Source organism: Ochlerotatus camptorhynchus, unplaced genomic scaffold (genome assembly GCF_037179485.1).
Source record: "Ochlerotatus camptorhynchus isolate MF236.1 unplaced genomic scaffold, CSIRO-AGI_Acam_v1.1 ptg000284l, whole genome shotgun sequence".
Classification (NCBI taxonomy): domain Eukaryota; kingdom Metazoa; phylum Arthropoda; class Insecta; order Diptera; family Culicidae; genus Ochlerotatus; species Ochlerotatus camptorhynchus.
In genome coordinates, this window is record NW_027040773.1 from 7,181,365 (window position 1) to 7,195,189 (window position 13,825).

The following is a 13,825-nucleotide window of genomic DNA, read 5'->3' on the forward strand; positions in this document are numbered from 1 at the left end:
GTTCCTGGCGTGAACTCGGCTTCTGGCACACGAACGTCGTTGATGATTAATTACCGATTGGCCAAGCCATTTGGCATTGTTTTGATGCACGTCGGTGATCGGCACCCGATTGCGAAACTGAGCCCCCACGTTAAATAAAGGAAAGAAGAGGAACTTGCTAATATGGTCTTTTTCATTTCTCTGCGTTAAAGTGGAGTTTCAGTGCCATCTGATGAACATACGCTCAATCTCTTTAATGATGATCAAATGATTTTAAGTGAATACATTTTTTACAAGAATTAACTTCATGAAATAAGATATGCGTGAACTGTACATTTTCGGACAGTAATTAGATGATAAATTTTATAGGAATAGTTTGTTTTGATTTAGGATGTCCAATGAAAATATCAATGTTTCTCGTTAGAAATAGGGATAAAAAACTGCAAATTAACACACATCAGTCATTCGATTGTTATTGTTAAGCTGAATTTGGCATGAGATAAAGATCAATCCTGATTTAAATCGAGACCAGCAGTGAGAAGCAAGCTTGTAGGCCATGATTTAATAAAGTCTCGCTAAATTGAGGAAACACTTACCCCCCCCCCCCCTCTCATTCATCACCTTTCTCATATACCTAATGCATTGCTTGTCACAGAATATTACACCCCCTCCCCCCTTAGCGTGTGATATAATAAGTGCATCACCCCTCATGTATATTTCTTTCAACACAAAACAAAAACCCTTTCAGTTATCAATTGCTAAGTTATATATTTTTTATTATAAACAATTCTAGAGCGCATCAAAATACGACTTTTCTGTATAATTTAGAGACGTTTACAAATAATATTTGTAGTACATACCATTATTTCGCCCTTGCCACATACATTATCAACATAACATTTAATGGAAACAATTATTACACGATGAACATTTCGTTCTGACTAGCTTTCCAACCGTTTCATTTCCAATGTTCTTCTAGTATGTATATAAATATATATATATCGTCCTAAACACTCTATCACCTGCTAAAAGACTAACAAACTATATTTTCTCTGTTGTACCATCTACGCTCTTTAGCTGACTTCACTGATGTTCACGTTTCTCTCACTGTTATCACACATATAATTAATATAATCACATGTACTACCTATGTTCTACCGGACGACGGGAGGAGTTAATTTTTATTCTGCTGTATCTAGTGAGGAAAGATGCTCATTCGAACATTGGCGCTGCACTGGGTGGTGCTTCACTACAACACTGGTTACATTTCGGGATCGATCTTTCTCTGGCGGAGTATTATTGAGGTTATCTTTCGCTAAACAACAAATCTATTTATAGCGAAGTCCACTGCTTGCACCACTTGTCTCCCTCGCGGCGGTCGTTAACGTCATTGAGGTCGTCGTCGTCGTCGTGGAAGCTGCTCCGATAATCGATTCACGTTTGGCGTACTGATAGGATTTCGACTCGCTTTTGTTCCAAAAGGAAAAGTCCACCACATCGTCCATGCTGTCGTGCCGATTCAGATCGTTCGATTCGAGCCACTCCCATACTTTGTTCCGAATTGATTCTGGATCAGCACCGGAGACTGGAGTCGGTTCCGGCGTCATACCTCCAAAGCTGGTCATTCTCCGAGCTCGAAGCCTTCCGTCGAAGGAGTTTCGACTTTCCCGATGGTTGATGTACTTGATGGAGTCCTGATCAGAGGACGCCTGCTGCTGAGTATTGCTTGCAATGTTCGAAGTGGATTTCGAAGTGGTGATCTTATTGTCCATCCATTTGTTTTTCATGTACTTCATTATGTCACTGACCTTTGCTCGATCTTCTTCATTGTGATCGAATATCCGCCGGAATGCTCGGAGTAGACGAGGTGTAAATCGTCGAAAGTTTTCCGGAATTTTGGTCGTTTCTCGCTTCTGGTACTTCATGAAGGCGGCGTACTTGGGATCACGCACCCAATCGGCTGATTTCCAAGGTGTCGATCCAATCAAACACACGTACAGTACAATTCCAAACTGCCACGAATCAGACGACGACTTGCAGATGAACCGTTCGTTTTTCACAACCTCTAATACTTCTGGGGGTAGGAATGATATCCACGTTTTGTTGTTCTTATTGACTAAGATGCCCTCGCGGGTGGTTGTTCCAAAGTCACACAGCTTCACTCGAGAAAAGTCAGGTGTAAACACCAGAATGTTTTCCAACTTCAGGTCCCGATGAACCAATCCTTTCAGGTGCATAAATCCTAGTGCTGAACTCAGCTGTTCAGCAATCTTCTTGCAGCTCGTCTCCTGTAGCCCGTTTGCACCTACATTTGCCGCCAAATCTCCAAACGGCGCGTGCTCCTGGGCGTAGACGTAGTATTCATTCGTTTGGAACTTAACCTGATAGCAGCTAAGAATGTTCGGATGATGACTGAGCTGGTAGTTGTAGTGGAACTCCTTGATGAATTCCTTCAGCGTGGTTAGCTCGGTATGTATTGCTTTGAGCACAACTGTGGTCCCCGTTGGTCGGTGGTGAGCAAGGAATATTTTTGCAAAACAACCCTCCGCTATTGTCTTCTCGGTGTCGTACTCGTCGGCAATGTTCATGAACGGTATCTCCATGTCCGGAATCCGATGCAGAAGGCTGCTCGTGTTGGACAGCCTCCGATAGTTGTGGTTGATCGATTTGTACAGGTTGGCGATGATTGATGTGTCGGATTTACTCTCGGATAGCTTCATCGCGATGCTTTTCGGTATATTTCTCATCTGCAATAGAAATAGAAATTGCAAAGGAAAGTATAAATATTTATGATCAATAACAGCATATTCAAACGAGTCAATATTTAATAAAATTGATAATCTTTCAATCAGCGGGAAACGATACCCTCCAGCCACGCTTTCTATCTGAATGGAGCTTCATTATTTATAGTTCAATAGCGTCCAATACTGGAGAAAATGCTAATTTGAGTGATTGCACCCAGCAGCCATGCACGGCCAATCAGATTAACTCAAAATTGAGTCAAGTTTACAAGAGTGGGGATATTGAGAGATTTTATTTTTCGATTTTCCCTGAAAACTTCATGAATATGGGGAAAATTGAGAGATATTTCACTCAATCTATTAGCAGGGGAATATGGGGTAAAATAACGGGGCAAAATAACTTTTTACCTATTTTAAATATTTTTTCAAACCATTTTCGTGAATCTAGCAACATTGCTAGTTGAACTATCATTGCTGATTCACAGATCCTCACAAAGAAGAAAATAACGTAATTTAAATGTTCGAATCGCCCATTTCCGTTCTATCGAGCATCAATGATCAATAATATTAATGATTTCACCGTGCAAAAATCAATAATACGTTTGTTCCGATGCGTTAGTACATAAGCTTAAACACAAAGCCTATTAGAGCGCACTGCATGATATTTACACTCATTGTTCCCAAAAACAAAAGAAGTGCTTTTAGCGAATCTATTTTGAATGCAGTCCGTGGGACAAAGAAAATCTAATGGCGTTTCAATGCGTTGGACGAATTTGGAATCAAGAAGCAGTGTTAGATTTTGACAATATCTCAACAAAGATTAACGGTACATAGATTTAGAAGTCATCTTTGACAGAAACATTTTTTGTTCAAACCCGTTCGAAAAAGAGAGGTAATGCCTCGGATTAAGTGCGGTTTGTTGGAAAATTAGATCAAAACCCCTACTCAGACTGAGTAGAGCTTAACGGGTGTTCAATAAAAAAATGAGCATTTTTTTTGGTCATATAGCTAGTAAAAACATTTTTTTTATACGAATTCAGTATTTTTTTACTAAAAACATAATGTTTATTCTTCAAAAAAAAGTCAATGAATATTGGAGAAGGGGCCTTGGCCAGCCGTACGACGCAACTTAGTCGCGATGCTCTCACAAGAGCGCTGGACGGTATTGAAATCATTCTCATTTTTTATTGAACACCCGTTAGGTAAATATTTCTCATATTCAAGCAGTTGTTTTTCCTGGAAAAGTGAGGAAAATTGTACTCACTCGCTGAGTAACCTCATTATTTGCAATTTTGAGTTGAATTCGACTTAGCTACTGAGTTATGCCCATTGACCGTGCGGGAAAAATATTTGCGATATCATCGCCAGAAGCAGAGATTCAGCACCACCATCGTTCGTCGTCGTCGTCGTTGTTGTTATCGTTATGGCGTCGTTGTCCTCGGAGCACAGTATTCTCGAGTGGTGCTTCTTAAGTGTGCCTTTCATGCCACTCTCTATGGCAACGTTGCTGTCTTGAGCAAAATCCGCAATTCAATAGAACTCGCTGATGATGCTTACAACATTTACTGTTTCCTTAATTTCGCGTACGGCTCATAATGCGAGAGTGGAGGCTAGTGGGTAAAATCGTGAGATTGGGTCTGGTCTATAAACAGTCTCAATAATGGTACCAACGAACAAGGTTCAATGTCGTACACGAAGGGTTTTCTGACCACGATAGGATACTTAATTATCGCTTGTGTAGTTGGTAGTAGTGGGTATTTCGAAAGCTGGATGCCTCATACTGACTAACAGAAACTTTTCGTGAATTAAAAAAAACTTGATTAACTATTACCATAACAAAATGAAAATTGTAATTACTGTAATATCTTCGGTACATTACAAAATAAAAATAAAAACACATAAATTAGCTCGAAACATAAGGGACATGTTCCATTAATCAAGCGCCAGAAGCCTAAATACTCGACTGGAAGGCGTGTTCATGATGCGGAACTCAGCTGATAGGCATTGCATCTAGAATATGAATTTAAGTTCAGTCATGCTGAAAATTGAATTGCGAAACTTCCTAGCTTGCCTCCCGCTGAAAAGGAATAAACGAGCATTAATGAAATTGCTTGTTTATTCCTTTGCAATGAAGCCGAGCCAAGCTGCGAGTAAAGTTTTCTAGGAGCTGGAGATAAGCATTGGAATATTGCAAAATATGTATTGCAATAATGAAGTTAACTCAAAACTAGCCATGCAGGTTGTTCCTATGCAGTTTCCAGGATTTTGAAGTCATGGAATTTTGGTAGCAAAATAATTTCCTATCCTTTAGAAAAGATGAAATGCTGCTGAAGATCTGTCGGTTGGTTGGTTAATTTGAATAACTAGCCAGAATTATGAAATAATCTAAGTTAAATGCGGAGATAAGAGGGTCATAGCATCATCTGCTGTCAGACGTTATACGTTTTATGTTTTTCGTGTTAAGAAAGCACTGGTCAGAATAGTATGTGGAGTTCAATATTAAAGTGCTATGTTATTAGAATACTATTAAAATAATAAACATATTGCTCCCGGAAATACAAAAACAAACATTTCAAATCATTGTTTGCGCATCGTAGAGGATCAAACCCACAACCAGTATCGGGTTGCCATGAAACATCGTCATCAGAACAGAAAGAAGATAAGAAGAAGATCAGAATATAGATGACGATGCACGTTTAGATCTTGGCTTGGAGGCAATCCTTCTTGAGGAACAGTTTCCACTTTTTCAAAACATTTGACGCTGTATATAACGCGAAGTTTGCGATTTTCAGAGTTGGTTGGAAATGCTATCTAACATGAAGCTTAAGTGTGATAATTTATTAGCTAGATAATGATATTAGAAGAGGGTAAGTGGATGGTTCCGTTAGAGTACGACAGTTTGAAAATTGAATAGAAGTTGAAAATGAGCGAAGGGTCATTAATTAATTATCACACTAAAGCTTCATGTTAGATAGTATTTCCAACCAACTCTGAAAATCACAAACTTCGTGTATGAAGTAACATAAAAACACTTTGAATGTAAAAACTCAAGGCGGGAGTAGCCGTCAACAATGCTGATGATGGTACAGCACGCAACAACCACCCTACTGCTTTCTTTCTGAGATGACCACGTTGGTCATGGCGAGAGGAGCAACACAATAGTTGGGTAAAGAAGAATTGCATTATAACACACCATCCACTGGAAATGCTCTCGGCAAAGTGGGCCTTTAGGTAGTGATGAAACGTCGCTAGAACTATTCCACATTTTGCCTGCAGATTTGAACACAAACTAAGCAAAAGGTGTGCGTTTGATTTTGTACTGTCGCATTAATGGTCCTTCGCTCATTTTCAACTTCTATTCAATTTTCATACTGCCGTACTCTAACGGAACTATCCACCTACCCTCTTCTAAGATCATTCTCTAGCTAATAAATTATCGCACTAAAGCTTCATGTTAGATAGCATTTCTAACCAACTCTGAAATGTTTATAGTTAAGTCATGTTGACAATAAAAGGGTGTATCAAAACCATTTTAAAAACAATGAAAGGAGACCACATAGGGTATCCATTAAATATATTTCCCATAATTCATTAAAATTTCAAACCTGGTTTTTCATAAACTCGTAGGAAAAGCATGTATTTTATAATGAGTTAGAATCAAAACATCGATTGTTTTTATGACTTGTAGAATAATGTCGATTTTATTGAGAAAAGTATCAATCCACCCAATATACCAGATTTTCGTTCCATTGAAAATTTGTGGGCAATTATCAAGCGCAAATCGAAGAAATGTGGCAAAACAATCAGAACACCATCTGATTTGCAGAAGTGGTGGAAAAGGATGGTAGATGAGGTTGACAGTACTACTGTACAAGACATGATGAGAGGTATTCCGCGAAAAGTTAGAAAACTCATCCGAAAAGCTGACGAATAATTGTTGTTGCATTTTCCCTTAAAGCTAAATAAAAATCCTACAAAATGATACCTTTAGCGTTTTTGTACTTTATTTTATCTTGGAGAAATGACCTATTTTGTGCGGCCAAATTCTAAATGGAACAGACTTTACAACTTAGTCCACAAGAAATGTGCACACGACAGCTATAGCAACCAAAGTGAAATTCAAATCACGGCCTTGACATACAACGCCTGTGAAAATGTAACAGAAAATCCTATTGGCTCTGCACCGCATCGGCCATCAAGGCGATGTTCTTTTTCCCACGGTAATTAATACAAATCATGTTGGTAAATTAATATCTCATGGTTCTAGTTCGTTCTACACGGCATCAGCAGAAGAAGCGCCCGAACTTTCCGTGCCAAAAAAGGGTGCGAAGTTCATCTTCCAACTGATCGACTGAATCTCCCTCGGCCCGTGTTTTGTAGATGTATAAATATACCTATGGAGACGAGTGGAAGTTACAAGTTTGGTGTTATTTTAAGATGCCCCCTCACTCGCAGAAGATGCGGAGGAAAGCTGAGGCAGTGCTTTGGATGGGATGTTTCTGGTCCATCCAGACTCCGGCTCATATGTTTCGTGCCAATGTACAGTACAGTCGGATCCCAGCCGTGGCTTTCGCGCATTGGCGTCATCAGCAGCAATACCACAAATACAGATTTGTGTACACGAAAAAAGTTGGGATCCCCTTGTTTATGATGATACCGTAAGGTATTGTAACAAGTTGGTTAGCTCAGAAATAGTTAATTTTTGGAACTATTTCTTGATTTAAAAAACTTGATGTAGAACCTTACGGTATCAAAATAAACAAAAGGGTTCCAACTTTTCTCGTGTGCAAAACTCGGTAGTTGTGGCATCGCTGGTCATCTGCTCGCTGTCATGGCAGGACTGGGGTGTACAGTAGATTGCCATTGGCACTCTAGCGTAGACGCTGTTGATTTCGAGGTTGTCTCACGTGCACTGAGATGTGGATGATCGACGGGGGTGATATTTGGTAGCGACGGTTCGATTTGACGAAACGGATCTTTCCTATTAACGATGTTGAGTAATCTCGAGTCAACTAGGATGGATTTTTACAGAGACTAATTTTGCAGAGTCACGTGCGTTTCCCTGACTTTGAATGATTTTTGTGTACACATAAATCCTCTGTAAATCGAAAGTGATTACTTCCGAAATTGTTACATGGGACACTTTTTCCTGCAATCCCAGCACAGAAATACGCGTGGGTAGTAGTGTGGAAGGGTCCGGCATGGGATTTAATCTAAATCAATCAAAAATTATTTCATCTGACATGTCCCGTCTGTTTTGTGTAAAAGTTGTTAGCTTTTCTCGAGTGGCAAATGCACCAGCACCAGCACCGTCGTCGTCTGCGTCGCGTACATGCAAATAGATCTCCCATCTATCGTTTTGGTAGAATGTGCATGGCTTAAATTTCGCTCGCGGGAGATGACGAGAGGTGCTAATTGGGTGGAAGTTGTAACTAGAAATTACAAATAAAACTACAGAAACGGACACTGGTGCCAGAGGAAACATGCCAGATTTTAGCTGTATGTCTTGCGTTTAGTGGTCAGTGGAAAAGCGGATTCGCTCGGCTGCTGGAATGAATTTGACCGTGACGATAATCATTTCTCATGCATTGGTGACGATTTTTCCATGGAGGCCGGTTTGCTACGGTCGGTGGTGAATTAGATCGTGATGTTATTTTCTGTCATCATAGTCAACTGTAAAGGTGATTTCAGATTTTCAGAGCACATGAGGATGGAATCTACCTAGGAGGTGGTGAAAATGTCCCACGCCATTGCTGACAACCCAAAAAGGAGTTTCTGCTATGCAACATTTCAAACACAAAATAAATTTACCACATTTGAAAAAGAATTAAGATCTCTGCACGTGGAAAGGAGAAGCAGGTTTGCAAACTGAATCAAAGCCACTATGGACTGTAAAGCCGTTGGTCCCCGGTTCATGAGTTGATGGGTCGATAGGTAGGGTCCAGGTGTGGGAGCTGCCCCCCTGGCGTTGGTAGCATTGATGCTCAGCATGGAAAACAAGATCGACGAAAAACAAATCAAAGGAAAAAAAGTAGAAGGGTCTGTGCCTAGGAGCGCGAACGGAAGCTTGACGTAGGACCGCTAGTGGACGGAACAAATGTGAACATTAAGTTTTTTTAATTGATCAATCATCAATTATCTTAACTCTTTCCGTTTTTTATTTGTAGGCGTATCAAATTTGAAGTATTTATTTCAAAGAGAAAGTTGATGAAGAGAATCCAAGGGACTGTCAACTTGAGTATTTTCAACTTTAAAAGGTGTATTTTTTATTTTTTGTTATTTATGAATTTTTAAGTTTTGTGCATTTTGGTATTAAAGTGTATTCAATTCACCCCTCACAGGATTTCCTTCCGGATTATATGAATGGGGTGGGGCGGAAAGTATCGTTTGTGCGGAATATGTAAAAAAGGAGAAACTTCGAAAGATTGAACTCGTAAGAGCTATTTTTCTCACAAATTTGATTTTATTTGCTTTCTGGGGACTGAATATACACCCAAAGCGAATTTTTCCCACTTCTTTCAAATTCTATATGGATTTTTAACACTTCCTACCAGCGTGTTCTGGAAAATGGTCGGACGATGATTAATCTCACCAATACATTTGGGCCTACAATTTCACACCTTCTATAGAGACCAGGTTGAGCCTTGATAGCTAGCTGCTTGCGGGAACTCATGACCTTGACAAATGTCCAAATAATACTCTTAACAAATTTATGGTGGTCCTGAAACGATGTGCGGTATAAGAGGTGAGGAGAAAGGAAACTAGTGGACTCTTTCATTCTGACGGTGTTCTTATGCAACAGCAGACGTGACGTCACGTCTGTTGCTGCATAAGAAGACGCGAGAACGAAAGAGTCCACTAGTTTCCTTTCTCCTCACCTCTTTTACCGCACATCGGTCCTGAAAAGGACCGTTTTGTAGTGATGGTTGAGTAATGCTGAGCTGAGCACGACGAGCTACTGATTCCGATCCTAGCCTAGCGGTGGGACTTCTTCCTCCTTCTCTATGGTTGCTCATATGAGCTCTGGAGCTTGCTGCTTGCAGGCAGCCTTTCGTTATTGTTGTTGTTGAAAGCACTACTGCTGCTGCTTTGTTAGGGAATGTGCTGTTTTCAGACATACGGTGATAATTTTGATCACCATTGCAACAGTTGGACATTTTGTATTTTTCAATAGTGACCTATTGAACATTAACTTAGTGTTCATTTTAGCAGATTGGTAGATAAATTTCCAATCGTTTGGCTTGTTTAAAATTAAAATCTATCTGCTATTGTTCGAAACCTGACCTCTTTTCGTAATGCTGTGCATTTTGGTTTTTTGAAATTGCGTGGATTATATAGATCCTGTGGAGATCTATCTAGCCCTGATGTATTTGTTGGTAGAGGGAAAAATGTAAACTTTGCGGGAGACGATGTTTTAACACTCTAAAGCAATTTTGTGAAATATGAAGTAAAACAAATCCTAGATAGTTCTGCATGATGATTTTGTTTGATTTTATTTATTTGTAAAGTCGCCGGCAAATACCATCTGGCGATTTGTTTTTTATGATAACTCCTTACTTGAAAACAGGCAAAAACTCACAAACAGGCTGCTTTTTCATGGTATACAGTGTGATAATTCAATAATCAATAAATTATCTCAACATTTAGTGGCAAACCAGTGTTCACTCGGCTGTCGACAAAAACAGGCCACTCTCGATGTGTGCTACGCGATCGTCTGTTTTCCCGGCAGCAACCATTGTGTGGTCATCCTCATTGTTCTTCATCAGCAGTTCTTTCGGTCGATGCGCCGTCGACTTTGGAAAGCAACCGTTTCATGATGAGTGTGTGAGTGCTGACCACGTTTTGCGTCCATTGCTGCAATGGACGCGCTCTGACCCTCGTTGGCGTACAACAATTTGCCACACAATGAAACTACTGGAAGCGGCTGCAGTTCTGATGGAGGAGGCTTTTTGGATAGCGGAAGATAAAGTGTTTATTGTGTTGTACCTTTTGACTTTTTTAAGATGTATTGTATAGTGACCAAGAATCCTCGGCTCTGTAAAGTTAATTCGGTTGAGCCTTATCAAATAAATCAATAAACAAAAAAAAAAAATTAGTGGCAAACCATTCATAAGTTTTGGTAACATACAAAAAATTCTATAATCCACATTAAATTTCATATGTAAGCGCCGATTGAAACAAGCTTTTTGACGTCACAAGGGTGATTGATTAAACGAAAGAAAAGAATCGTGCGGAATGAAAGCCGAAAAAAAACTAATTGCACCAATATATTTAGGCCTACAATTCCACACCTTCTATAGACAGGTTGAGCCTTGATAGCTAGCTGCTTGCGGGAACTGATGACCTTGACCAATGTCCAAATAATACTCTTTAACAAATTTTTGGTGGCCCTGAAAAGGACCGTTATGTAGTGATGGTTGAGTAATTCTGAGCTGGGTGTTCAACACGGATGAGGCTGTCGAGCTGTATGTCGTTTGGAGCGAGGGTGACACGCTTGGCATAGATGACCGACCCGCAGCGACTCACGAAGAGCTACTGATTCCGATCCATAGCATACCGATGCAGCTTCTTCCTCCTTTGATGGTTGCTTATGTGGGCTCTGCAGCTCGCTGCTTGCAGGCAGTCTTTCGTTGTTACTGGAGAACAATTTTCAACGCCACACGCCGAAAGCACTGCTACTGCTGCTACTTATTTCGACGACCGAACACCCCTACACAGTGGTGTAGTCGTTGGGAGCGTGTGGTTCTGAGTATGGCTATGAGTGTGCAAAATATTACGCAATTCCATCCTCCCTATTCGCACGCGCCCGAGGATCGGAGGCAAATGCCACTTCGACTTGTTTCACCTACTTACTACTCTCTGACGACTGTGCTGGGGAAGCAGCATATGCATGTAGGTAATTGGTGGATTTGTTAGTTAATTCGACGCTTTTGGACAATGCTGGAAATTTACCACTTTTTCAATAGTTTCTTGTTGAAAATCAACATTCGGAAGCATTGTTCGATGCGTAGCCATATTTCTGATCGATTCGTGATAAAATTATTGAAATTGGACCAGGGGCAGCTGAGCTATTAACGTTAAAAATCTTTCTTAATTCGTTACATGTTCCATTTTCGGTTTTCACAAAGTGTACCCCCATATAGAAATCAAAGACGTAGTCCAACGTCAAAATATATTATGCTGTTAACATATGGTAGCTTGGACTACAAAATGGTGAGTTGACAACCTGGAATGAGCGGAATACTTAGCTCTGGTCCTCACAAGCTCCTATCTCACGCCTCTCCGAGTCATAAGACAACAAAAGCCTACCAGCTGAAACATGGACACAGTTGAGTGAACTGGGCAATGTATTCAGCCCAGCAATAGCAAAGTGACAAGGAACGACGTTAACACTGGCGCGGAAACCAAACTACGGTGATAGAGGAAATGCTTCACCAAACCCTAGCGTCTGTTAACCATGGAGGTGCGGTTCAAAACGGCGTATGTTCTCCATGTTAGGAGCGGCTCATCGCCGTCCTAGTGCCAGCGTGGGACTCTAAACAGAATTGTGCACGATGATCCCCCGGCGAAACAGGGGGTTGGTGCAGGCCCAACAAGCCGCCCTGGGAAAAACTATAATGTTACAAATACCGAAGAAAGAAATACGGATCAGAACAATCGACACAGACCTACGCGTCAAAATAAGAACTAAGATTGGAAACTCGGAACATGGAACTGCAAATCGCTCGTCTTCCCACGTAACTTCGAAGTCGTAGCACTGCAGGAACTTTGCTGGACGGGACAAAAGCTATGGAAAATCGTGTATCGAGCTGACTTTCTACCAGAGCTGTGACACCACCAACGAGGTAGGAACCAACTTTGTAAAGGGCGAACACGAAATTATTGCGACACCGAAAATGTCATGCCAATTTTCTTATAATGTTTAGAATCAAACCAAAATTTTAGGGTAGTTTTATACATATATTTACTTGAAAAATCAAAAGAAAAGTTAATCGATGGAGCCTTGAGTGTAAAATTGAACGCATTTTCGCTTGATGCCCTCCATCAAAGTCTTTACAGTGTCATCCGGTACCAGTTTCTCAGTTTTTTTTTTTCATTTTCTTAACATGTCCTTCTCGTCTTTGACTGTCTTCTTGCTCTTCCGAAGTTCCCGCTTCATTATTGCCCAGTACTGCTCCACCGGGCGCAGCTCCGGACAGTTTGGCGGATTCATGTCCTTTGGAACAAAATGGACAGAATTGACCTCATACCACTCCAGGACACTTTTATAATAGTGGCATGATGCCAAATCTGGCCAAAATAGCGGAGCTTCGTCGTGCTGCTGCAAGAACGGCAAAAGGCGCTTCTCGAGGCACTCAGATTTGTAGATCTCGCCATTTACTGTGCCCTTTGTCACGAAAGGCTCACTCCTCAGTCCGCAAGAGCAGATGGCCTGCCAAATGAGATATTTGGAGGCGAACTTCGACATTTTCTTCTTCTTAAATTTGTCGTCCACATCGAACTTGCTCTTGCCGGTGAAAAACTCCAACCCCGGAATTTGCTTAAAATCGGCTTTTATATACGTTTCGTCGTCCATCACACAGCAGCCATATTTTGTCAGCATCTTCTCGTAGAGCTTCCGTGCCCGAGTTTTAGCCGTCGATTGTTGCCGCTCATCGCGGTTTGGGAAGTTCTGTACCTTGTATGTATGTAGTCCAGCTCTCTTCTTTGCATTCTGGACGTAGCTCTGCGACATGCCGATCTTTTTAGCTAAATCACGGCTTGAGACGTTGGGATTTGCTTTAATCATCCGCTTCACCTTTCCCTCCGTCTTTTTGTTCTCCGGTCCCGGTTTTCTTCCAGCTCTTTTGCCGTGGTCCAACGTCAACCGCTCCTGGAACCGCTTCAACACTCTGGAGACGGTTGAATGGTCAGGTCAGGAAATTCCAGGTGTTTGGAAAGAATTTGTTCTCTCAACTCGCGTTGGTTCACCTCCATTTTCGTTGAATCGAAAAACACGACTTCGAGTTTGACAGCATGTACACAATACACATCAATGAGAAAGTGTGCAAAATTTGGTTGATTTTTACCCAATGGTAAAAAAGTTCTGCCCTGTTGAATGTGTC

At 40.9% G+C, this 13,825-nt stretch overlaps 1 protein-coding gene across 3 annotated transcripts in view; it reads right to left on the reverse strand.

Moving 5' to 3' along the window:
- Nucleotides 1-757: 757 nt before the first annotated feature.
- Nucleotides 758-13,825, reverse strand: part of meng (meng-po) — a 91,347-nt gene continuing 78,279 nt past the window's right edge. For all 3 annotated transcript variants that reach the window (XM_065228206.1, XM_065228205.1, XM_065228204.1), the window contains one exon: nt 758-2,726. In XM_065228206.1, coding sequence (XP_065084278.1) covers nt 1,308-2,726 — 1,419 coding nt within the window. In that variant the 3' untranslated portion in view covers nt 758-1,307. The remainder of the gene's footprint in view (nt 2,727-13,825) is intronic.